A 26,746-nucleotide genomic window follows, 5' to 3' on the forward strand; every position below is an offset into this window, starting at 1 on the left:
CACTTTTTATTAGGAGCGTGTGGCCATCATGCCACGCACGCTTAGGGGGGCATTAGACATACCATATTTGTGCGTTGTGATGCCAACCAGGGGAGGTTGTCGGAGCAAAAGAGATGAGATCACCCGTCACAGCTGAGCTTAGGATCTACGGCGACGTGACAACAAATCCTGACCGATGGGGATACGTACTGCCTCCAGGGTGCGCCCTCGTCAAAGAATATATATTTGTCCTTTTTCCCCTTTCTTTCTTTCTTTGTTGCTTGGAGAATTAAAGCATCTGTCCTTTTTTTGTTTTTGTTTCTCATAGCGAATCTGTCCTTTTTTATATAATTTTCGTTGGAAGCAATAGCGAATCTGTCCTTGAATGCTGGGAGGTTGAAGTGAAGGCAAATGGCCGGCGGGCCCGGGAGAGATAGGTACGTATAAGGACGGGTCCCACTGGAGCCACGTCGTGAGCTAATTGAGACCTGTGATGAGGTGCCATTTGAGTGTGTATCTTGAGACAGTGAGAGCGGAGTGAGTTTATAGTAGGCCAGAAATAGAATTTTTGTCCAAAAAGACCACCTGCATAGTTGAATTGTTAAAAAAGACCACATTTAAAACAGATTGACAAAAAGGATCAGCTGCAGCGTGGCGGCAGGTGCGCCAGCCAACACGTGGCACCTGCCGCCACAGACGCCGGCGGCAGCACCCGCCGCCACGGACGCAGGCGGCAGCCTAGGCTTAACAGGTTTTGCCGTCCGCGAGTCCAGCTGCAACGGGACGGACCGGAGCGGTGAGCCATGCCGCCACGCAGCAAGGCGGGCAGCTACTGAGGCTGCACGCACCGCGACAGGCTAGATGGGCCCTGCCGCCACGGCCCGAGGCGGCATCCGTTGCGTGGCAGCGGCGCCCTGTGCGCGGTGGTCATGCCACTTTGTTTAATCGGCACCACTAGCGCAAGCGCAGGGCAGAGATACCATCGGGCTGGGCTATGTTTTTTTCTTTTTTGACGAACTGGGCTATTGTTCAGTGTAGCCGCGTACGTACGGCGGATTGACTCGAGTCATACAAACGGCCGGCTGGAAGAAAATAGCTCTATCCATTTACCCAAGTGCTAGTTTCTTCAAGTTGGTATATCCATTTACCGCAAGGCGGGCCGGAAGAAAATAGCTCTATCCATTTACCGCAGGGACTAGCTACAGTACGCACTAGTTGCCGCCTTTGGCAGTTGCGGCATGGCCCACCTGGTCTGTCTCGGCGCCCACGCAGCAGCAGTAGCTGCAGCCTTGCTGCGTTCCGTTGGAGAAAACCGGTTAAGCCCGGGCTGCCGCCGGCGCCCGTGGCGGCAGGGGCTGCCGCCGGCGTCTGTGGCGGCAGGCGCCACGTGTCGGCTGGCGCACCTGCCGCCACGCTGCAGGTGGTCTTTTTTGTCAATGTGTTTCAGAGGTAGTCTTTTTTGACAATTCAACTTGATAGGTGGTCCTTTTGGACAAAAAATCCCAGAAATAATCAAGTCAAGGACGGACCATTCTCGCTAGTAGTACACATTTCGTCGTACGTGGCCCACAAGGATTGGCTACTCCCTGCGGAACGGTGTGGCGTGGTCTAAGCAAACAGCACTAGTAGGAGTAGTAGTACCTGATTTTTCTCCTGTGAAACGCACAATGGCCAATGGCCGTGGCCATTTCTGGACTCGGCAGCTTTGTTTCGTGTTTTCGAACAAGCCAATTACTAGTACAACGGAAAGGCCAAAGGGAGGGAGGCAGGGAGAGAGCGACGTCGCGGCGGACTTGCGGGCTTGGCTATTCGGATAGAAAGACGGCGTCACTTTCCGACACCGACGTGCGAACAAAGCCAGGATCGTTGGTTGTGTGTGTATATATATATATACTTCCTGTGTGAAGAAATATAAGAGCAGCGTCGCTCTTACATTTATTTACGGAGGAAGTAAGTGTCAACTTTGTACTAGTATTCTACTCTGTTGTCTACTAAAAAGAAGAGAGGAAAGGACGCGGGTAAATTCCACCACGCCGTCGTCTGTCCATGGACCACGGCCTGGCCGAGAAAACAGAGCGGGTGTGGGTGGGGATGAGGTCGGCAGGCAGGCAAATTGTCACCCGAAGTGTCGTTGTTCCAGGAGGCGATAGTTGCCACATTTGTGCAGGCAGGCCGGGCTTCCCTCGGCGAGGCCGTCGCCTCCCTTTCTGCCCCGCCTAATCCTAATCCCTCCCACGCGACAGCAACAGCAACACAGATCATATCATCATGGTAACTAGCAGTAATAATACCACTAGCACTAGAACTAACAGTACTAAGTAGCACCATAATATCATTAATCACCAAGTCAGCAAAACAAGAACCAGCTGCTGCCTGGCTAATCCACAACGGCTGTAATTGCTAGGAGATCTACTACTGGTAGGTAGGTAGCAGCTGCCGCTGTACAGATAAAGCAGCTGCGTCTTCTCCCCTCTCCTTGCGCATTGCCACCTCTGGTTTAGCTGAGTGACCAAAAGATTGAGGTAGCCCCGGCCGGACTAGTGAGTCAAGGAAAAAGGAGAACATAATAACATCCATATGGATTTACAAGGACGATGATGGATGATCATCGTAGTAGCCGGTAATAGTTACTAGTAAGTGCTAGCTACTGCAACACTCTAGCTATGCAAGTACGTAGTAGCGGCGGTGGTTGTAGGAGCTGCAGCCTCGATCTCGATCCCTCGTCGAGGAAGGATCAGAAGGGCGCCGAGAGCACCCTCTGCAGGGTCTTCCTCACCGGCACCGACACCTCCACTGAAGCCTTGAGCTGCCGCCGCCGCCGCGGGGGTCCATGGAGGAGAGGGACGAGTTAGGTACGGCCAGGAATGGTTCCGAGAGACGGGGAGAGAGGGGGTGCCTACTTACCTGGTCGTACTTGAGGCGGAGCTGCTCGTTCTCCTCGCGCAGCTGCTGCACCTCCGACTCGATCTGGGTGACGTGCGCCTGCTTGCGCGCGCGCGAGCGGGACGCCGACTCGCGGTTCTTGATCATGCGCTTCTTGCGCCGGTCCACGGGCGCGGCGGCGCCGGCGCCGCCGCCGCCGGGGGGGCCGGACCAGGCGGCCGCGCCGTGGCCGTAGCACATCTCACGCTCCAGCGCGCGGCGGGCAGGGCCGGCGTCGGGCGCGATGCGGGGGAAGGAGGCCGCGGCGGAGGAGAAGAAGGAGGTCGGGGACGCGGCCACATTGCGGTAGCAGCCACCGCCCAGGTGGAACGGCGAGCCGACGCCGCCGGGGTGGAACGGGGAGCCGCCGCCGACGCCGGAGGCCGCGAGGAGCTGGAGGCGAGTGTTGAGGCTGAGCGCGGTGGAGATGGCGGCGGACGGCGGGGGCGAGGCGCTGGGGCTGGTGGTGACCGCGCCCCACAGGTCGTCGTCGTCGGCCTCCATGGCCATGGCCTCTCGCTGGCTCGCTGGTTCCGTGGGGGAGTGTCTGTATGTATCTTGGTCGCTCGTGGTAGTAGTATGGCCTATGGCCCCTATCTATCTACGAGGAGTCTCTCCGGAGGTGCGTCGGCCCGGGCGGGTGCGTTTGGGGCGGCCGCTTCTTTGCCTCTTTTGGCCGAGACAGGGATGGGAATAAGTAAGCAGGTGGTTTGCTCGGTCTGCCCCCTCCGTTTTTACCTCCCCCGCACCCACGCTCACTCATCAGACAGCGAGAGCTCGATCGAGCTGGTGCTGGGCCGAGGTGGGGCTCGGTCGCACGCGCCCTCTACTGCTCGCTCCGTGGCCAGACAGCCAGTGGCGCCGCGACGAGTGCGCCGCGCGCGTGGTGTGGGCGCGAGCACTGTCGGCGAGCGCGAGCGCGAGAGGCGTCCAGGTGGCTCGCCCGGTCCCGCCGCTGGTGGGTGGGGGCTCACTCGCTCCCGGGCGGCCAATGGCAGCGCGCCTGGTGGCCTGCGCCCGAGCCCTGTCGAGGGCTCTCCTCTGTGTGTGCGTGTGTGCGTGGCACTGGTCAAACGCCAAACCGGTCCCGGGCCACATGCGATGCCGCAGCGGCCTGTGTCCCTCGGCCCAATGGGGGGCGCCACGTGCTCGCTGCCTTTCTCTCTACCTGCTCTGCTCCTAGATTCACTCTAGATCATTTCCATATCGCTAGGTGTAGGTTTGCGTGGGTTATTCGCCAAACTTCTTCTGTAAACGTGGCAGCCCACGAGCCGGAAGGTGCTCCTCCTGTTGCTCCTCCCGGGTAAGGAAAACGCCAGGTCGATCACGCGCGAGCCGTCCAGATCGACCGCCCCTGGCCGTGTGAGCCGTTCCCCTTTCTTCTCCGACGCACCGGATCCCGCATGCGTTGCAGGGGAGATCGCCTCCCCGCCTGTCGTGCTGCCCCCCGCTGTCCATCTCCATCTACGTTTGCCTCCCCCTCCCCTCCTATAACACCAGTTGTCAATGGGCGTGCTCAACCATGGCTCCTTGTAGCTTCTGCTATGAATGATCGTAGACGCGCAAACGCTGACATGGAGCCTCGGCCCACAACGGTTTTAGCTCTCCGCCCTTGTGGCTGCAACATTGGGTGTGTAACATCGGCATGTCCATGTCGTCGATGCTCGTCTGCACGGGTGCACACTACCACATCATCGCCGTCTTTCCTGGGTCACCCACTTCCACATGTCGCCGTCCTAGCAAAACAACTCGTCCGTTGTAGCTTTTTAGTTTGCCACCCCGCCACCCAAACAGTAGCACTCCATCGATGTAGCAAAAAAATTCTGTCGGTTCCAACTTCTACCATTGCTGCTTCCAACATTTTTGCTCACATGTTGCAACCTTTTGTCCCTACCAGTGGTGAGGTCGAGTCCAGCAAAAAAATGTAGCCAGTTCCAGCAAACAAATGCTAGTCGTAGCAAAAACGACCTCGTTCGTTGTCTCGTTCTAGCGCCGGTCATGTGTGGTTGCAACTTCCTATTTAGCTGGTCCCAGCAAAATGACACGCTGGTGCTGGCAGCTGTTGGTTGCACACGCCTCATTGGTTATCTGGTTCCAGTGCGGGTCATGTGTAGTTGCAACCTCCTCTTTAGCCGGTTCCAGAAAAATAACACACTGGTTGCACACAGGTGCCGACAACTGTTGGTTGTAGCACACCTCATTGGTTGTTTGGTTCCAGCATCGGTTGTGTGTAGCCGCAACTTCCACGTTAGCCCTTTCCAGCAAAACGACATTTCAGTTGCACATCAGTGGCCGACAAATGTTGGTTGCAGCACCGGTACCTGCTGGGTCGTCGTTGACGCATGCGGGGCGGATGTGGCCGAGTCCCCTAGGCACCATGGCCATCAGTCACAGCATTTGTAGACGCCTCCCGTTGTGTTGAAGTGCGCGGGGTTGCCTTCGTGAGCGCCTATGCCCTCCGTCGAGGCTGCAGGGGAGAAAAAAGGGGACAATGACATGTGCCCTTCGTCGAGACTGCAAGGGAGGAAAGGGGGGACCGCGGTCATGGAGGAGAGCTTTTACGGGTGGCTAGGTTGGGTCAGCGTGTGTGTGGAGAACGGCTGCGAGAGAGAAAGTATCGTGAGGATGAGTCAGAGGAAGAAGAGATAAGGTAGGGGCATTTTGCAAGACACACGATGGGCCTCGATCGTGTGGTTCGCGTGCGACCGGTGCAAGCTTCTTTCGGTCTCCCGACCAAAATTATTTACCTGCGGGAGGGCCCTGCACGTGGACGTAATTTCCGCTCTGTTTTAGGTCCGTTTTCATCCGCTCGTTTCGGTAAACAACAAAACGCATGAATTGCTAGCTAGCTAATACCATATCCAATACAAAGGGTCTAATTCAGACATCCGAACGTAGTGTAAGAAAAACGTTGCACTTTAGACATGTTTCAAGCTACTTTGAGAACCTTAACCACCGGTTCTAACTTAAACATCAAAACGCATCTTTCCGGAAACTAGGCCATATTTGATAGTCTGCATCTTTTCGGAGTCTTTACATTTGTGACAGAGTTGGGTCTCGACTAAATACATGTCAAAATCCATGTTCCGCATATAGTTTGGTAGGCTACTGACGACCCGCAAGCTATCATAGGCATTTGGGTCGTCACATCGCTTGCTCGGTAGCTTGCCAGCATGATTTTGCATTCACGCTCGCACATTCATTTGGGCTTTGCTGTGAAATGAGAAAAATGTCCATGGATTTAGAAAAATCATTAAATTGCAAAAAATCATGATTTTGAAAAAATGTTCACCAATTTACAAAAATGTATAAGGGTTTTAAAAAAGTGCATGGATTAAAAACATGTTCGTGCATTAGAAAAACTACACAAACTTTAAAAATTGGTCGCAAATTAGAAATAAGTTCATGGATTTTTTTTGTGGCTTTAAAAAAAAGTTCATGCATATAAAAATGTTCACACATTTGAACAAAAATCGCCAGTTCGAAAGAACTTCACTAATTTGAAATTTGCTCATGGATTTTTTACAAATTTGAAAATTGTCCATTGATTTGAAAAAAGCTCACGTATTGAAAAACTGTTCGCCAATTTGAAAATAGTTTGTGAATTTTAAAATGTTCATGCATTTGATAAATTGTTCGCAAATTTGAAAATTGTTTGTGCATTTGAAATAATTTCAAGAAATTGAAAAATTGACCGCGAATTTGAAAGCTGTTTACACATTTGAGAAAATCTAGACAATGGAAAAGAAGAACAAAAAATGGGAAAAAGGAAAGAAAATGGTGTTTGGAAGCTTCTAGAAGCTTCACAACACCGGGTGGAGAAAGCTTCCTATAAACCCGAATTGCAATCCCTAGATGGGCTGGCCCATTGTCCACAAACATCTGCTGGTGTGTGGGCTCTACGAGTTTTTTAATCCATGCACTTTTAGCGAGACCATGGATTAAAAATGTATACGGGCCTATTGTCCATAATCGGCGCTATAGGCGAGACCTCCTATTGGCACCTCTGAAAAGTTCACAATTTGGAAAACTCGTGCATTTGAAAAGTTCACGATTTGGAAAACAATCATGAATTCAAAAAAAATCACAAAAATGAAAATTTTCATATATTCAAAAAAGTTCACGAACTTGAAAAAAATTCAAAAAATTGAGTAAAATTCATGACTTCAAAAAGAAGTTCAAGATTTGAAAAAACTTTGTAATTTGAAAAAATCGCAAAAGCAAAAAAGAAGTTCACGAATTTGAAAAACAAAAACATATTTAAAAAATCCTAATTTGTAAAAAAGTTCATGAAAAAATTGAAAAAGAGTTGTGAATTTGAAAAGTTCGCAAATTTGCTAAAAAATCACAATTTGAAATACAATTGGCACCTTTTTTAAAAGTCCACATATTTGATAAAATCATAAAATAAAAAAGAAAGGAAAGGAAAAAAAGAAAAAGGAGACAAAAACAAAATGAGAAAACCGGAAACCCCGTGCACGGTAAACCCGATCAAAACCGCCTAGAGAACAACAGTCAGAATTTTCATGGGAAGGTTCCTGAAAAAATAGGTGGAAAAAAAGACCTACATGGGCCGATCCATGTAAATAGACAGTGTTGTGGAGGGTTGTGCGCCTGTTTGCGAAACCACTGTAACCTGCGCATAAGGCGCCGAATAGGTGTTGGGGCTATAGGCGCCGAAATAGAAAACAACAACTCCCGTGTATATGCGAGATGATTAATCAGCTTCCCAGGGGTTGACAAGTGATGCACTGCATGCGCGCCATCATCCTCCAAATGCTAAACCGTTTTCACCGTTGGGTTTCTCACGTCAAGATATTTGAAACTAGATCCTTTTTATGAAAAAAAAAACATAGCCTGGTGCATTTCCTGTTTCCATATGCACGCTGGAGATGAAAATGAAAAGAAAGAATATAATCCACAACCATTCTCAACACTCCAGAATAAGGACAATCTCCCTGCGGATGCATCAAACCCTAACTGTAAGCCCAATGATACAATAAGAACAGACTGGTGTATGCACCAAAATTTAATACAGCAGGGACATCCTGTGAGATAAACCCCATATATCATCCACAACAATCAACAGGACGCATCATCCATGGCAAGAAGGGAACAATAATTTCTTTTCAGACAAAACTATACAGCCAAAAGAAAAAAAGGATTTTCACTTCTGGGATTTATTTCCTATTTATTGCTGTGTTTGCCCCCTTACTGCTTGGTAATGCGCTTTTCAAGTGCAGCCATCATGTCCAACCTAGACAAACAAAATCGTCCGACTCTGAAAATGTAACCCCGCTGTACATACATGGTCCATCCATCACGGGATATCCTGCCCATGATCAAACAGATGATCCCTTCTAATCACTTCTCTGGCAATAACAAGCAGTTTTGTTTCGTCACTGGACCTGAAGAAAATACTTGTGTTAGTACCTAAAGTACAGTTCGTTCGGCAACCAAAAAGATCAAAGAGTGAGGCTATGAATTGGAAATCTGGAACCAACCTAATTTGAAGGCGGTGGGCCTCGGTGGAGTAACCATGCTGCCCAATCATTGCGTCTTCGGACATCATTTCCCTGTGGGCACACCAGTGGTAAATCATGCAGGCATAAAACAAGTCAGATGTGCCAGATCATGATCATCACAACAGTCACTAGAATGGAAGGATAAAATGAAAAGCCAGTGCCCCAGGTCTGTATAGCAACGAACCTGCACTTCCAACAACTCAGAGCCCCGGATAGAATCTAGTACATAGTTGGTATCTATTCCCAACATTGTAAACCTGGTCAGCTGCGAGAAAACAAACCCAGATCATTACATATACTGATATACACAATCTAAACCGCCAGTGTCAGAGTAAAATGAGGTCACCAATATAACACTTGGATGACAGTTGGTGATACATCAAGGTAATCCGCCATTATGAAGTGTTCATTTCTCAGAATAATAGAGGCTACATTTACATTTGCTAGATGCTAAATGAAATATGGTAACCTGGGAGGCTTAAGTGTTCATTTTTTAGAATAATAGAGGACTAAATAGTCATGCCGCAGAAATTACTACTCTAAGCAATCCTATATTCTCCTAACATAAATGCATCTTACAAAGGAAAAACAAGTTTCTAAAAACAAATGAAAACTAAAATAAAGAGTTGTGAAACACTAAGAGAGCAATGCAAAGATACTCCTGGGGTACAGCCATGTACTATTAGGGACTGCTTGTCAACAGCTAAAACATTCCTCCAAAGCACCAGCTTCAGTTCCATACTCTCACCACTTTCTTGGTTTATAATCTTGAGAATAAATTTAGGCATAGTTATATTTAGGTGAACTCTTAACCCTAGAAGTCATCATTGAAGTACTAATGGATGGCAGTATTTTGAATAATGATACCGATTTGGTCATTTCACCTGTTAACTACAAAGAAAGTGATAGTCAAATGCAAATGTCGCTAGTAATAATATTTTGCAAAACGGCCCGAAAATTCAACTTGGAAAGAAGGTAACCAGCAAGAAGGTTAAAACAGATACAAAGTTGGTATGCAAGAAATACTAATCAAACTCACATTCATAGAGTCTGTAATTTTTCACAACTACTGTTGGCAATGTTAACATATTAGAACCAAACAATATTTCTTCAGGAAGAGAACAACTGAGCTCGAGCAATGTGAGAGCAAATCTACGGCACTCTACCGTAGAAGCACTACCAAACAAGTTAGTATACTTTTAAATAAATTTTTCAAAATATGAAATGTTAGAACAAATTAAATTTCTGTGATGCACACGAGATTAAGAGTTGTAATTTAGTACTACTTACAAGTATCATCTATTGTCTTGCCCAACAAAATGGCAGCGATCCTCATTTTTATAGTTTTGCCACATTTATAGCAAACACAAATAACATCTGTAGTGGTCATGCCTTGAATAATGCAAAATGTGAAACCCCCCACTCCCTTCCACCACGCACAAAAAGAGCCGCAAGTAATACAGACAGGTAAATGCAGATACAATCTTGTCGTTTACAAAACAAACTCATGTTGTTCGTAGAATATAGTGTACTAAGTAAATTTCCAAGTTCTAGTCATGCAACATAAGTTATATAATATGTGAAAGTACAATCAGCAGAGGTATCACACTAGCATTCAACCTGTCATAGAGATTTAGAACAACAGATAAGATACATCTTGATTTGACATGAAAAAAGGGAATCAAATGAGAATTAAAAAACAGACCATAGGAAATGAAGCAATTAGGTCAATAGGCACCCATCCTTGATCATCCATACGTTCCCTCAAGTATGTGTCGTGGCAAAGATTATTAGTGCTAACAAGAAAAGAAATGAAACAAACATTAGCATAAAGGACAATAACTCCTCAAGAATTTTCAAATAGATTCACTACCTAAAATAGTGCTCGATCTGCAGCTGAATGTCACGTTGGAGATTAATTTGATCTTGCTGAAACGCCAATGGTTGCATTGGCGGACGGATAAGATGCATGTTTTGAAACTGCTGCTCAACTTGTGTGACATAGTAAGGATAGGAGGCTTGTAAATCGGCTGCAGATTGCCACACCAACCACATTACATCAAAGAGAAGAATTTATATCAAAGGATGACACGGGATGAACTGACTTTACCAGGATACGGAATGGGTTGAACGTACGGCACAAAAGGTTGTGGCACCATGAAATGGGCAGCAGCAGGTGATGGTGGTGGTGGTCGCTGAAATGGTCCAGGCTGGTAGTAGCCTGGCTGTTGCTGCTGCACTGGCAATGCACGGGAATAGTTCCTTGGTGAGAAATTACTCCCTCTTTCATGGTCACGGCGATTCCGACCGCCACGACCAAAGCCGTTGCTATTACCACTACCATGTCGGGCATTATTGTTCCAGTGGCCGCTGCCACTACCGCCGTTATATCTATTGCCCCCATCACCACTGCCGGTGGCATTGCTGTAGCTTCCACCACCACGACCGTTGCCATTCCAATTATTACTGCCGAACACTCTCCTACTATTGTCAATACCACTGCCACCAATGGTGCCGCTATGAACACTAGAGTTCAAGTTGCTGCCAGCAGTAAGACCCCCATCATTCCAATTACCATCACCACCACTACTGCTGTTCCCGTCACTGCTATAATTACCCGTGCTCTGGCTATGAGTGCTCACATCGCCACCGCCGCCCCCTCCATTGTTACCACCGTTACTGCCACCATGCCGAACAAAAATTGGCTGGATAGTGCTGCCGTTCTGCGGCGACGAGGCCGTGGTGGTGGCATTAAGAGGAGGAGAAGTAGAGGCAGGGCTTGGACTTGAGGCAGTGGAGATCGGAGTACAAACCGGTTGTGGCTGCGGCGGCGGCACCAGTGGCACAATCGGATCCTCCTGATTTCATCCACAGATTCATTCATCAGACACGCAAAAAATTCATCAGGTATTAATGGGAAAAAAAACTAAATACGGGAGATGCTTCCTAGATGCATCAGCACAGTCCACGTGTAAATTTGATCGCGAGATTCAGTTACCGGCGCGGAGGGGGCAGAGCCGTCGGAGAGGGACTTGAGGGAGTCGGAGGAGGAGGACTTGGGCCACGCCCGCGCGGCCGTGTCGGCGAGTGCCGGCCACGACTCGTCGCCGCCCATGATGCCGCCGACAGGGGCCGGGGGCGGCGGCGGCACGTTCCACGCCGTCTTCCTCGCCGCCGCATTGCCGGGATCGGCCCCCTCCGCCTGCGCGGCCGGATCGCGCGGGTTCTCCCGCGACGGGGCCTGGGGCGGCGCGGCGATCGCCGCCGGCGCCAGTCCGGCGCTGGCCGCCGGTTGCGTGGGCGCGGCGCCTCCAGCGGCCGGCGACATGGCGGGGCGGCGCGGCACGGGGGCTGGAGTTAAGGAGGAGAGGTTTTGGATTGCGATTTAATCGGGAACGGAGGAGACGAGGGGAGGCTGCAGGCAGGGTGGAGGGGGCAGCGGCTGGAGGGGGGAGGGAGGGACTAGAGAGGTGGGGGTGGAAAATGGAACGCAGCCGGAGGGGAGGAGCGGCGGCGGTGGAGGCTATAGGTGGGAAATTCTAGGGCAACCCGCGGGGCATTTCCGGGAAAGGCACGCCCCCCTCAGGACAGAATGATTTTGTTGTGCGTATTTCCCAACTGTCGCCGCCGCGCTGCTGCTAAACAGACAATGGCCGTGCTAAGACTGACAACATCGCACATGTTACCAGATTACTCCCTCCGTCCGGGTTTATTAGGCCTCTAAGCATCACAAGAATGTTCCTTTTTATAAGGCCTTGTTTTGAAAAGATACATGCATGCAACCATTTCATTGGTTGCATTGAAAGTCATTGTTGTTGGTGTCATGACTAGACAATTAATATACTTAAAGCGTGCTTTTTCATTGGCTGCATGCATGTGAGAAATGCATTGGAAGTTGAATGAAAGAATTAATGTGAGCAAATTACTATGTGTCTTGGTCTAAAAGAAGTTATCTTTAGGCCTAATAAACCCGGACGGAGGGAGTATTTTACTTCTAAATTTCAAAAAAAATCTATTTCACTTATATACTAATAAACTAATTATTTTTATAATTAGCACATCAACTCATGTGCTGCTAGGAGGAGGAGGAGGAGGAGGAGCCGTACGTGCATAGGATATGTGTGCCATTTATCGGCAGCGTGGCACGCTTTGCATGACCACCCAGCGACTCTTCACTGGTACAGTGTACGTAGACTGGTTAACAGTTAGCTGGTCCCAGATTCCGACCAGGAGATCGCCTCCACGCGCTGATCAATACGGTCGTGTTGTTCGGCTCTGTGTTTTGTAAGTATACTGTACGTGAGCAGTGAGCAGCGCAGCGACGTGGAGCAGCTGCCGTTTCGTCCCACCGTGCGTACGTGTTTGACCCTGAATTTTGTTTGCACGCCATTCACCAGCAGCAGCCCAAGACGCGCGCGCAGACGGTCGCCGCCACACGCGCCCATGGCCTTCTTCTCGCCCATGCGGGCGTGTCAGTGTTATGGCGGCAGAAGCTAGGACCACTTCGCCGCCCGGCACCGTAGAAAATGTGAAGAAAACGGTCTGTAACCCCGTGGAACAAACCAAAAGGAAACTGTCACCGGTGTGGTGACTGGCCAGTGAGACGTGACAGATAGATAGATAGAACTCCATGCTGGCACGACTACTTGCTGGCACGACCCATGTTGTTGAGTCAAGGCATCGAGGCAATCGCTGCAATGCCTCCATCCAGTGCAGGTTCCTTCCTTGTGGTTTCCCCCGTGTCGCCTGCAGGCCGCCAGCCAGCCAGCCAGCCAGCAAATTCCGTTTATTTTCTCCGGGGGCGAGGGACCTGGACATGGACTGACTCGGGCAGGTAGAAATTTCAATGGAGATTTACGTCTCGGGCTTGTGATCTCCCGGTGCACGTTTGCGCCGTCGATCGGTGGTTCGTGCGTGCGTGCATGCATAAATCTACGTGCCTTTTTGCTGCCGAAAGGAAGGAGGAGATGCCCGGACCGCAGGAAATCGGGTCAACAAGAGTAGCAGTCGGGCTCGATCTGATTCCGACGCATATTGACCAGCGGGTGTCATTCGCTTGCATTGGCATAGCCACGTACAGTAGCTAGCTTCTTTGCCATCTGCAGGCACTAGCCTCGTCACCTGGTTCCAGTTTCTGAACAGAAAGTCGCTGTCTGTCTCACCATCAGTGAGGTAAATGTCTACTCCACCGTGTCGGTCCAGGCGCTGCATGCATGCATGCTCGTCTCACACTGGCACGTACCGTAAAAAGAGGCCGTAATCCGGGCCGGGACGTAGCTAAGCTAGCTGGGTTCCAAGTTGGCACGACTCCTGGCCTGTTGACCTGTTGTCTAGGGCGGCATTGAGGCAACCGTTGCACGCACAGCACTGCCCCGGCCAGCAGCAAGTTCCCCGCTGTTTCGTCCGTGTCTGCCCCCTCCCCTCCCCTCCCCTTGCTGTAGAGATTTGTTTTCTTCACAAACCTGGACACCGACCGATCGAAAGGTCCAGGAAATTAGGAGTACTCCCTCCGTTCGGAAATACTTGTTGGAGGAATGGATGTATCTAGACATATTTTAGTTCTAGATACATTCATTTTTATGCATTTCTTCGACAAGTATTTCTGGACGGGGGGAGTATAAACGTAGGTCTCCGCGGGCCTGGATGATCTTCGACCCCGGATCGGTCGGAATATCGTTCGATTCGTTGCTAGATACGCACACGCTGGGTCGGTGGGCCGGTTCGTGCGTGCGTGCGTGAAGCCGAAGCCTGCTTTCAAGCGCGTGCGGAAAGGGAAGGAGAGGAAAGGCCACCAAGTCGGTCGGGTCGGGTCAACAAAAGTGGTTGGGTTCGATCTGATTCAGATTTCAGAGCCCCGGCCCCGGCCCCGGGTGGAGGCGCCGCTCTGTCTTGATCTGCACGTTCTTTTCAGGTGGCGATGGCGTGCCGGGTGCGCGCGCTGGGCCCCGCCCCGCCCCATGCCGCGCCTTTCAGTTCCTGTTCGTTGGCGACAAAGTTGCTGAGTTTTCTTCGTCACTTCTTCCCAGGTACAGTGGCGGAGCCAGGAATTTCCTGCTCGGTATTCCTTGGTATTCATTTGTGCGATACAGTAGCAATATGGCAACAAATATGCAGCAAGCTATATCAATGGATCAGTAATTTTTTGGTATTCCATGGAAGTCCAGGGAAGACCCCTGGCTCCGCCACTGCCCAGGTAACGGATGGATGGGATGGGTGGGTCGGTCGTGGGTGTGTCGCACGGGCACGGCCGACCGAGGAACTCTCTTTGGTTGACCAAAGCCAGCCAGCCCACCCACGCCCCATGCTGCTATCTCCTGCCTGCATGGATTCCTATTCCGACGAACGGCCTCTTCAATAAACACAAGTTTTCTGTCGCGATCGATCGCTACCTAGCACTAGCCGTGATAAGGGGTCGACATCAGCAGAAGCAATGCTTCAGTATCAGCACAGACTAGTGCCAGTGGCGCTACTGCTCGACATCCACTGAGAGCCTCCGTTCCGGGAATAGATCAAGAGCACCATCTTTGATCGCTCGTGGTAGAGAGTCGTGCTAGCATAAAAGTCAATGCGGCGCACCACGTCTTCTGTTAATTTCCTGCGGCTGGCTACCTCTCAGCCTCTGATGGTCTCACCTTACCTTGGTCATATTAGATTCAAAGGCTACGCTACTTCCTGCTGACCTCACAACTTGTTTGTTGACGGATGCACACGTACGTAGGAGTATACATGCCATTGCCGCGAGAGAAATGTTGTGTGACGAATCAACCGACCCAAGGCGGTGCTGATTCAGACTCGCCCCCGGGGCGCCCCTCTCGCTTAGGCCAACTCCATTCCAAGACACCATCCTGTCCGTACGTGTTCGTTTGAAATAAAACGGACAGATGAAACGACCCAACATGCAACTTCATTTGTAAAAAGTGTCCGTTTTTGGTTCGTTCTACCTCATCCTGGGAGCAAAGTTCCGCCGGATTTGCGTCTGAAACGGATACAAGCGGACGATTCTCTGCGTGGTCCTCGTCCGGCTGTGTCCTTTGCATATGACCCCTGTCCCATCTGTTATTGGGCCCGTCTGCCCACACACCCATCCCTCTCTCTCGCCCTTTTTCTCTCTCTCTTCCCCCACCAACCCAACCATGCATGCTCTCGCGCTGGGCACCAACTCTGTGGCCGCCGCTACCTAGTGTCGGTCCTGCACGCCGGCGTTCCAGGCGCGTGAGCTCGAAGGCGAGCGCCAGCTGCAGCATCGGACCGCGGGCGTGACAGGGCGAGGTGGTGGCCGGCGATGCGGGCGGCGCTGTTGCGGTACGTCCACGGCGGGGCGGCCAGCGCGAGGGCGCGCGCGGGGCGCGGCGCCGGCGGCGGCGGCAGGAGGGGCCGGGCGAGTGGGGGGCGGCAGGAGGGGTCGGGCGAGCGCGGAGCGCAGGCGGCGCGACGAGGCCATGGCCGGTGCTCGCGCGTATCGCAGTGAACCGCTGCGTGCTAGCTAGCTAGCCCGCACTGGGCAGTTTGGCCATGCGGCCGCGACGAGCGACGAGACGAGCGCGAGCAAGGCGAGGCGCGGCGCCGCGACCGGCGGCGGGGCGTGGGCGGGTGCGAGCAGCGACGGCTGCTAGCGCGACTGCAGACTGGCGCGGCTGCAGCAACGCGGGCGCAGCGGCAAGACCGGAGCAGGGCGCGGACGGGCGGCCCCGGCGAGCGAGCGCGAGCGGCCATGTCGGACGCGGCGCGGTGACAAGATGCAGTGGGACGGATGCAGCGGACGTTTTGAGTCGCTCCGACGCGTTGGGCGCCTCCAACACAAGCCGGACACGCATGTCCGTTTTTATCTCCATTGCCACCCCAAACAGTGGTTGCGCCGGGCCCCATGCACCTTCTTCTGCTGAGTTTTCCTGGTAACGGATGGGTGCAACTTGCTTCGCCAAAGCTTCCCGTAATATATCGGCCAAAAAGAAAAGTTTCCCATGGTATTGTTGTCCCTTTTCTTTTCATTATAATACATGTTTCATTCATATCATAAAAATTAAAGTACAAGTCACATAAAGACCGACATGACAAAACTGAGAAGATAGCAGAACATCTCTGAGCTTGACACCAACGCCCACCACCTGTCTCCGGCACCACGACAGCAGCCACCGAAGAAAAGAATGATGGATCACCTCCTCACCCGAGCTTGATACGACTCCATCACTGATATGTAGCTTTGCGGACCTCCAAGGTGGCTCACCAAAAGTGAAGCCCTTACCGTTGAACGAATCAGACCGGGGCAACACCCCGGACACGCCATCAAACTCCAGATCTGGCACCCCACCACGACTAAGACGTCGCAGAAGGAAAACATACCTGCCATCCACGAACCATGAACCCAGCACATGTTTCGTCTTCCAGATGTCGTCGATGCAGACCACAATCTGCATCCGCTCCTGGACTACCTCCCAAGCTCCGCGCCGACGCTGGAGCAAACGTCGTCGCAACGACGGAGCCCGAGGACACAGGTCCACCACGAGGATGCCGCCGCCGCCACACCATCCTTGCTTGAATAAACTGGTTTTCAAATCCATCCCCAACCATAGGACCAATGACCATATCAAGGAAGGATCCGAAGAATCTTTATTCAGCATTGTCATCGTCGCCGCCGAAACAAAGACGATGAATAGCCTAAAATCTAGACTATGAGGGAGTAAAAACAATACACACGCGTGGATCCGGCGAGCCCCCTCACCACTGACGACCGAAGTCGCCGGCGGAGGGGAGCCGCCGGAGGACAGCGCTGGAAGATTGGGCTCTCCTGGCGGCGGCTAGGGTTCCAGCCGCCATGGACAGGAGGAAAAAAATTGTTGTCCCTTTTTGCTACTTCAAACTAAAACCACGATAAGTGTTTTAGAATGTAGAAAGTATTTGTTTTTTACTGAGACGACTATTTTTTTAATGGCGCATGGCACCGATGCGTAGAGACCAAGGCCGTTGCGTCACTGATGAAGATGAGATAGAGGATTGACGGTGCAGATACATGATAGGAGGGGTGGTCGCCAGAGAAATACACGACCTAGAGTGGTGGCCAAGGACAACGGCGGACCGGCGAAGGAGGCGTGACAGGAAACAGCGTTGCAGGGCGGGCCGCGATGGAAGGAGGAGGAAGCCGAAAAGGAAGGAAGGAAGGAGAAGACGCCGTGTGTGGGGTTTTGTTTCATGTAAGTGTTTGTGGCCGGGTGCTACCTCTTGAGCATGCATTGGGTTTTCCTTGAAGAGGAAAGGGTGATGCAGCAAATTAGTGTAAGTATTTCCCTCAATTTTTGAGAACCAAAGTATCAATCCAGTAGGAGGTTACACGCAAGTCGCCTTATACCTACACAAACAAATAAGAACCTTGCAACCAACGCGATAAAGGGGTTGTCAATCCCTTCACGACCACTTGCAAAAGTGAGATCTGATAGAGATAGTAAGATAAATAATTTTGGTATTTTTGTTGTATAGATTGAAAAGTAAAGATTGCAAAATAGTAAACGAGATGCAACGTAAATAAAAGAGATATAATATGATGGAAAAGAGACCCGGGGGCCATAGGTTTCACTAGTGGCTTCTGTCAATATATCATATCTTACGGTGGGTGAACAAATTACAGTCGAGCAATTGATAGAAAAGCGCATAGTTATGAGAATATCTAGCCATGATCATGTATGTAGGCATCACGTCTGTGACAAGTAGATCGAAACGATTCTGCATCTACTACTATTACTCCACACATCAATCGCTATCCAGCATGCAACTAGAGTATTAAGTTCATAATAACAGAGTAACGCATTAAGCAAGATGACATGATGTAGAGGGATAAACTCAAGCAATATGATATAAACCCCATCTTTTTATCCTCGATGGCAACAATACAGTACGTGCCTTGCTGCCTCTGCTGTCACTGGAAAAGGCGCAAGATTGAACCCAAAGCTAAGCACTTCTCCTATTGCAAGAAAGATCAATCTTGTAGGCCAAACCAAACTGATAATTCGAAGAGACTTGCAAAGATATCAAATCATACATATAAGATTTCAGAGAAGAATCAAACATTTTTCATACATAATCTTGATCATAAACCCACAATTCATCGAATTTTGACAAACACACCGCAAAAAGCATTACATTGAATAGATCTCCAAGAAGATTGAGGAGAACTTTGTATTGAGAATCAAAGAGAGAGAAGAAGCCATCTAGCTAATAACTATGGACCCGAAGGTCTGTGGTAACTACTCACACATCATCGGAGAGGCTATGGTGTTGATGTAGAAGCCCTCCGTGATCGATTCTGTTGGAAGTATGCCCTAGAGGCAATAATAAAAGGATTATTATTATATTTCCTAGTTCATGATAATTGTCTTTTATTCATGCTATAATTGTGTTATACGGAAATCGTAATACGTGTGTGAATACATAGACCACAATATGTCCCTAGTGAGCCTCTAGTTGACTAGCCCGTTGATCAACAGATAGTCATGGTTTACTGACTATGGACATTGGATGTCATTGATAACGGGATCACATCATTAGGAGAATGATGTGATGGACAAGACCCAATCCTAAGCATAGCACAAGATCGTGTAGTTCGTTTGCTAGAGCTTTTCCAATGTCAAGTATCTTTTCCCTAGACCATGAGATCGTGTAACTCCCGGATACCGTAGGAGTGCTTTGGGTGTACCAAACATCACAACGTAACCGGGTGACTATAAAGGTATACTACGGGTATCTCCGAAAGTGTCTGTTGAGTTGACACGGATCGAGACTGGGATTTGTCACTCCGTATGATGGAGAGGTATCTCTGGGCCCACTCGGTAATGCATCATCATAATGAGCTCAAAGTGACCAAGTGTCTGGTCACGGGATCATGCATTACGGTACGAGTAAAGTGACTTGCCGGCATCGAGATTGAACGAGGTATTGGGATACCGACGATCGAATCTCGGGCAAGTAACATACCGATTGACAAAGGGAATTGTATACGGGGTTGCTTGAATCCTCGACATCGTGGTTCATCTGATGAGATCATCGAGGAGCATGTGGGAGCCAACATGGGTATCCAGATTCCGCTGTTGGTCATTGACCGGAGAGCCGTCTCGGTCATGTCTACGTGTCTCCCGAACCCGTAGGGTCTAGACACTTAAGGTTCTGTGACGCTAGGGTTGTAGAGATATTAGTATGCAGCAAACTGAAAGTTGTTCGGGGTCCCGGATGAGATCCAGGACGTCTCGAGGAGTTCCGGAATGGTCTGGAGGTAAAGAATTATATATGGGAAGTCGAGTTTCGGCCATCGGGAAAGTTTCGGGGGTCACCGGTATTGTATCGGGACCACCGGAAGGGTCCCGGGGGGTCCACCGGGTGGGGCCACCCATCCCGGAGGGCCCCATGGGCTGAAGTGGGAGGGGAACCAGCCCCTGGTGGGCTGGTGCGCCCCCCCTTGGCCCCCCCTCCCGCGCCTAGGGTTGGGAACCCTAGGGGAGGGGGCGCCTCCACTTGCCTTGGGGGGCAAGGCACCCCCCTTGGCCGCCGCCCCCCTAGGAGATCCCATCTCCTAGGGCCGGCGCCCCCACCAAGGGCCCCTATATAAAGAGGGGGGGAGGGAGGGCAGCCGCACCCTTGCACTTGGCGCCTCCCTTTCCCCTTGCTACACCTCTCCCTCCCGCAGACGCTTGGCGAAGCCCTGCAGGGATCCCTGCTGCATCCACCACCACGCCGTCGTGCTGCTGGATCTTCAGCAATCTCTCCTTCCCCCTTGCTGGATCAAGAAGGAGGAGACTTCACGCTGACCATACGTGTGTTGAACGCGGAGGTGCCATCCGTTCGGTGCTAGGATCTCCGGTGATTTGGATCACGACGAGTACGACTCCCTCAACCCCGTTCACTTGAACGCTTCCGCTCGATCTACAAGGGTATGTAGATGCACTCCTCTCTCTCGTTGCTAGATGAACTCATAGAATGATCTTGGTGAAACCGTAGGAAATTTTTTATTTTTTGCAACGTCCCCCAACAGTGGCATCATGAGCTAGGTCTATGCGTAGTTTTCTTTGCACGAGTAGAACACAAATCTGTTGTGGGCGTAGATGTTGTCAACTTTCTTGCCACTACTAGTCTTATTTTGCTTCAGCGGTATTATGGGATGAAGCGGCCCGGACCGACCTTACATGGACGCTTACGTGAGACAGGTTCCACCGACTGACATGCACTAGTTGCATAAGGTGGCTAGCGGGTGTCTGTCTCTCCCACTTTAGTTGGAGCGGATTCGATAAAAAGGGTCCTTATGAAGGGTAAATAGAAGTTGAAAAATCATGTTGTGGTTTTTTCGTAGGTAAGAAAACGTTCTTGCTAGAACCCTATTGCAGCCACGTAAAAGATGCAACAACAATTAGAGGACGTCTAACTTGTTTTTGCAGCAATTGCTTTGTGATGTGATATGGCCAAAAGTTGTGATGAATGATGAATGATATATTGTGATGTATGAGATCATGTTCTTGTAATAGGAATCACGACTTGCATGTCGATGAGTATGACAACCGGCAGGAGCCATAGGAGTTGTCTTAATTATTGTATGACCTGCGTGTCAATGATTTAACGCCATATAATTACTTTACTTTATTGCTAAACCGTTAGCTATAGTAGTAGAAGTAATAGTTGGCGAGCAACTTCATAGAGACACGATGATAGAGATCATGATGATGGAGATCATGGTGTCATGCCAGTGACGAAGATGATCATGGAGCCCCGAAGATGGAGATCAAATGAGCTATATGATATTGGCCATATCATGTCACTACTATTTGTATGCATGTGATGTTTATCATGTTTTTGCATCTTGTTTACTTAGAACAATGGTAGTAAATAAGATGATCCCTCATAATAATTTCAAGAAAGTGTTCCCCTAACTGTGCGTCGTTGCGACAGTTCGTTGTTTCGAAGCACCACGTGATGATCGGGTGTGATAGATTCTAACGTTCACATACAACGTGTGTAAGACAGATTTACACATGCAAAACACTTAGGTTAACTTGCCGAGCCTAGCATGTACAGACATGGCCTCGGAACACAGAGACCGAAAGGTCGAACATGAGTCGTATGGAAGATACGATCAACATGGAGATGTTCACCGATGATGACTAGTCCGTCTCACGTGATGATCGGACACGGCCTAGTCGACTCGGATCGTGTAACACTTAGATGACTAGAGGGATGTCTAATCTAAGTGGGAGTTCATTAAATAATTTGATTAGATGAACTTAATTATCATGAACTTAGTCTAAAATCTTTGCAAAAATGTCTTGTAGATCAAATGGCCAACGCTCATGTCAACATGAACTTCAACGCGTTCCTAGAGAAAACCAAGCTGAAAGATGATGGTAGCAACTATATGTCCTAGAAGGACCGCTAGGTGAAGCACCCATCCCAGAGAACCAAGACGTTATGAACGCTTGGTAGTCACGTGCTGATGATTACTCCCTCGTTCAGTGCGGCATGCTTTACAGCTTAGAACCGGGGCTCCAAAAGCGTTTTGAGCAACACGGAGCATATGAGGTGTTCGAGGAGCTGAAAATGGTTTTCCAAGCTCACGCCCGGGTCGAGAGAAAGTTCTATAGTTGTAAGATGGAGGAAAATAGTTCTGTCAGTGAGCACATACTCAAAATGTCTGGTTTGCACAACCACCTGTCCCAGCTGGACATTAACCTCCCGGACAAGGCGGTCATTGACAGAATCCTTCAGTCGCTCCCACCGAGCTACAAGAGCTTTGTGATGAACTACAATATGCAGGGGATGGTGAAAACTATTCCTGAAGTATTTTCAATGCTGAAGTCAGCAGAGGTAGAAATCAAAAAGGAACATCAAGTGTTGATGGTCAATAAAACCACCAAGTTCAAGAAAGGCAAGGGTAAGAAGAACTTCAAGAAGGACGGCAAGAATGTTGCCCCGCCCGGTAGGCCAGTTGCCGGGAAGAAGTCAAAGAATGGACCCAAGCCTGAGACTGAGTGCTTTTATTGCAAAGGGAAGGGTCACTGGAAGCGGAACTGCCCCAGATACTTAGCGGACAAGAAGGCCGGCAACACTAAAGGTATATGTGATATACATGTAATTGATGTGTACCTTACCAATGCTCGTAGTAGCTCCTGGGTATTTGATACCGGTGCCGTTACTCATATTTGTAACTCAAAGCAGGAGCTGCGGAATAAGCGGAGACTGGCGAAGTACGAGGTGACGATGCGCGTCGGGAATGGTTCTAAGGTCGATGTGATCGCCGTCGGCACGCTACCTCTACATTTACCTACGGGATTAGTTTTAAACCTCAATAATTTTTATTTAGTGCCAAGTTTGAGCATGAACATTGTATCTAGATCTCGTTTAATACGAGATGGCTACTCATTTAAATCCGAGAATAATGGTTGTTCTATTTATACGAGAGATATGTTTTATGGTCATGCCCCGATGGTCAATGGTTTATTCTTAATGAATCTCGAATGTGATGTTACACATATTCATAGTGTGAATATCAAAAGATGTAAAGTTGATAACGATAGTCCACATACTTGTGGCACTACCGCCTTGGTCACATTGGTGTCAAGCGCATGAAGAAGCTCCATGCTGATGGACTTTTAGGGTCTCTCGATTATGAATCATTTGACACATGCAAACCATGCCTCATGGGCAAAATGACCAAGACTCCGTTCTCCGGAACAATGGAGCGAGCAACCAACTTATTGGAAATCATACATACTGATGTGTGCGGTCCAATGAGCGTTGAGGCTCGCGGAGGATATCGTTATGTTCTCACTCTCACTGACGACTTGAGTAGATATGGGTATGTCTACTTGATGAAACACAAGTCTGAGACCTTTGAAAAGTTCAAGGAATTTCAGAATGAGGTAGAGAATCAACGTGACCGAAAGATAAAGTTCCTACGATCAGATCGTGGAGGAGAATATTTAAGTCACGAATTTGGTACGCACTTAAGGAAATGTGGAATCGTTTCACAACTCACGCCGCCTGGAACACCTCAGCGTAATGGTGTGTCCGAATGTCGTAATCGCTATTGGATATGGTGCGATCTATGATGTCTCTTACCGATTTACCGCTATCATTTTGGGGATACGCACTAGAGACAGCTACATTCACTTTAAATAGGGCTCCGTCTAAATCCGTTGAGACGACACCGTATAAATTATGGTTTGGGAAGAAACCTAAGCTGTCGTTTCTACAAGTTTGGGGATGCGATGCTTATGTCAAGAAACTTCAACCTGAAAAGCTCGAACCCAAGTCAGAAAAATGCGTCTTCATAGGATACCCTAAGGAAACCATTGGGTATACCTTCTACCTTAGATCCGAAGGCAAGATCTTTGTTGCCAAGAACGGATCCTTTCTGGAAAAAGAGTTTCTCTCAAAAGGAGTAAGTGGGAGGAAAGTAGAACTCGATGAAGTACTACCTCTTGAACCAGAAAGTAGTGCAGCTCAGGAAAATGTTCCTGTGGTGCCTACACCGACTGGAGAGGAAATTAATGATGATGATCAAGGTACTTCGGATGAAGTTGCTACTGAACTTCGTAGGTCTACAAGGACACGTTCCACGCCAGAGTGGTATGGCAACCCTGTCCTGGAAATCATGTTGTTAGACAACGGTGAACCTTCGAACTATGAAGAAGCGATGGCGGGCCCAGATTCCAACAAATGGCTTGAAGCCATGCAATCCGAGATAGAATCCATGTATGAAAACAAAGTATGGACTTTGACAGACTTGCCCGATGATCGGCGAGCGATAGAAAACAAATGAATCTTTAAGAAGAAGACGGACGCGGATGGTAATGTTACCATCTATAAAGCTCGACTTGTCGCTAAGGGTTATCGGTAAGTTCAAGGGGTTGACTACGATGAGACTTTCTCTCCCGTAGCGAAGCTGAAGTCCGTCCGAATCATGTTAGCAATTGCCGCATACTATGATTATGAGATATAGCAGATGGACGTCAAAACGGCATTCCTTAACGGCTATCTTAAGGAAGAACTGTATATGATGCAGCCGGAAGGTTTTGTCGGCCCTATGAATGCTAACAAGGTATGCAAGCTCCAACGATCCATTTATGGACTGGTGCAAGCATCTCGGAGTTGGAACATTCGCTTTGATGAGATGATCAAAGAGGGTTTATGCAGACTTATGGAGAAGCCTGCGTTTACAAGAAAGTGAGTGGGAGCGCTGTAACATTTCTCATATTATATGTAGATGGCATACTTTTGATGGGAAATGATATAGAACTCTTGGACAGCATTAAGGCCTACTTGAATAAGTGTTTTTCAATGAAGGACCTTGGAGAAGCTGCTTACATATTAGGCATCAAGATCTATAGGGATAGATCGAGACGCCTCATAGGTCTTTCACAAAGCACATACCTTTATAAGATATTGAAGAAGTTCAATATGGATCAGTCCAAGAAAGGGTTCTTGCCTGTATTGCAAGGTGTGAGATTGAGCTCGGCTCAATGCCCGACCATGGCAAAAGATAAAGAAGAGATGAGTGTCATCCCCTATGCCTCAGCCATAGGATCTATTATGTATGCCATGCTGTGTACCAGACCTGATATAAACCTTGCCGTAAGTTTGGTAGGAAGGTACCAAAGTAATCCCGGCAAGGAACACTGGACAACGGTCAAGAATATCCTGAAGTACCTGAAAAGGATAAAGGACATGTTTCTCATTTATGGAGGTGACGAAGAGCTCGTCGAAAAGGGTTACGTCGATGCTAGCTTCGACACAGATCTGGATGACTCTAAGTCACAAACCAGATACGTGTATATGTTGAATCGTGGAGCAGTAAGCTGGTGCAGTTGCAAGCAGAGCGTCGTGGCAGGATCTACATGTGAAGCGGGGTACATGGCAGCCTCAGAGGCAGCGCATGAAGCAATATGGATGAAGGAGTTCATCACCGACCTAGGAGTCATACCCAATGCGTCGGGGCCGATCACTCTCTTCTGTGACAACACTGGAGCTATTGCCCTTGCCAAGGAGCCCAGGTTTCACAAGAAGACCAGGCACATCAAGCGTCGTTTCAACTCCATCCGTGAAAATGTTCAAGATGGAGACATAGATATTTGCAAAGTACATACGGATCTGAATGTCGCAGATCCGTTGACTAAACCTCTTCCGCGAGCAAAACATGATCAACACCAGAACTCTATGGGTGTTCGATTCATCACAATGTAACTAGATTATTGACTCTAGTGCAAGTGGGAGACTGTTGGAAATATGCCCTGAAGGCAATAATAAAAGGATTATTATTATATTTCCTTGTTCATGATAATTGTCTTTTATTCATGCTATAATTGTGTTATCCGGAAATCGTAATACGTGTGTGAATACATAGACCACAATATGTCCCTAGTGAGCCTCTAGTTGACTAGCCCATTGATCAACAGATAGTCATGGTTTCCTGACTGTGGACATTGGATGTCATTGATAACGGAATCACATCATTAGGAGAATGATGTGATGGACAAGACCCAATCCTAAGCATAGCACAAGATCGTGTAGTTCGTTTGCTAGAGCTTTTCCAATGTCAAGTATCTTTTCCTTAGACCATGAGATCGTGTAACTCCCGGATACCGTAGGAGTGCTTTGGGTGTACCAAACGTCATAACGTAACTGGGTGACTATAAAGGTATACTACGGGTATCTCCAAAAGTGTCTGTTGAGTTGACACGGATCGAGACTGGGATTTGTCACTCCGTTTGACGGAGAGGTATCTCTGGGCCCACTCGGTAATGCATCATCATAATGAGCTCAAAGTGACCAAGTGTCTGGTCACGGGATCATGCATTACGGTACGAGTGAAGTGACTTGCCGGTAACGAGATTGAACGAGGTATTGGGATACCGACGATCGAATCTCGGGCAAGTAACATACCGATTGACAAAGGGAATTGTATACGGGGTTGCTTGAATCCTCGACATCGTGGTTCATACGATGAGATCATCGAGGAGCATGTGGGAGCCAACATGGGTATCCAGATCCCGCTGTTGGTTATTGACCGGAGAGCCGTCTCGGTCATGTCTACGTGTCTCCCGAACCCGTAGGGTCTACACACTTAAGGTTCGGTGACGCTAGGGTTGTAGAGATATTAGTATGCAGCAAACCGAAAGTTGTTCGGAGTCCCGGATGAGATCCAGGACGTCACGAGGAGTTTCGGAATGGTCCGGAGATAAAGAATTGTATATGGGAAGTCGAGTTTCGGCCATCAGGAAAGTTTCGGGGGTCACCGGTATTGTACCGGGACCACCAGAAGGGTCCCGGGGGGTCCACCAGGTGGGGCCACC

The 26,746-nt window shown here is 49.2% G+C and overlaps 2 protein-coding genes across 2 annotated transcripts; both read right to left on the reverse strand.

Annotated features, from left to right (window-relative positions):
• Positions 1–2,294: 2,294 nt before the first annotated feature.
• LOC123116705 (bZIP transcription factor TRAB1) lies at positions 2,295–3,698 on the reverse strand. The gene is made up of 2 exons (XM_044537627.1): positions 2,884–3,698; positions 2,295–2,785 (listed from the first exon to the last, which is right to left on the reverse strand). The coding sequence occupies exons 1-2, from the start codon at positions 3,409–3,411 to the stop codon at positions 2,714–2,716; spliced, it is 600 nt and encodes a 199-aa protein (XP_044393562.1). The 5' UTR covers positions 3,412–3,698; the 3' UTR covers positions 2,295–2,713.
• Positions 3,699–7,896: 4,198 nt separating this feature from the next.
• On the reverse strand, positions 7,897–11,876 carry LOC123112893 (la-related protein 1B). Its single transcript, XM_044533991.1, has 7 exons — positions 11,425–11,876; positions 10,537–11,284; positions 10,300–10,456; positions 10,132–10,222; positions 8,611–8,691; positions 8,406–8,477; positions 7,897–8,309 (listed from the first exon to the last, which is right to left on the reverse strand). The coding sequence occupies exons 1-6, from the start codon at positions 11,752–11,754 to the stop codon at positions 8,406–8,408; spliced, it is 1,479 nt and encodes a 492-aa protein (XP_044389926.1). The 5' UTR covers positions 11,755–11,876; the 3' UTR covers positions 7,897–8,309.
• Positions 11,877–26,746: the final 14,870 nt, after the last annotated feature.

This window comes from Triticum aestivum, chromosome 5B, assembly GCF_018294505.1.
Source record: "Triticum aestivum cultivar Chinese Spring chromosome 5B, IWGSC CS RefSeq v2.1, whole genome shotgun sequence".
NCBI lineage: Eukaryota > Viridiplantae > Streptophyta > Magnoliopsida > Poales > Poaceae > Triticum > Triticum aestivum.

Excerpts from the sequence above, each read along its gene's own strand:
- LOC123116705 (XM_044537627.1), bottom strand. The coding sequence starts at position 3,411 with ATGGCCATGGAGGCCGACGACGACGACCTGTGGGGCGCGGTCACCACC. Across the intron at positions 2,786-2,883 it reads TCCGCCTCAAGTACGACCAG|CTCAAGGCTTCAGTGGAGGT; the intron begins GTAAGTAGGCAC and ends CGGCGGCGGCAG.
- LOC123112893 (XM_044533991.1), bottom strand. The coding sequence starts at position 11,754 with ATGTCGCCGGCCGCTGGAGGCGCCGCGCCCACGCAACCGGCGGCCAGC. Across the intron at positions 11,285-11,424 it reads GCTCTGCCCCCTCCGCGCCG|GAGGATCCGATTGTGCCACT; the intron begins GTAACTGAATCT and ends GGATGAAATCAG. Across the intron at positions 10,223-10,299 it reads CAGATCGAGCACTATTTTAG|CACTAATAATCTTTGCCACG; the intron begins GTAGTGAATCTA and ends TTTTCTTGTTAG.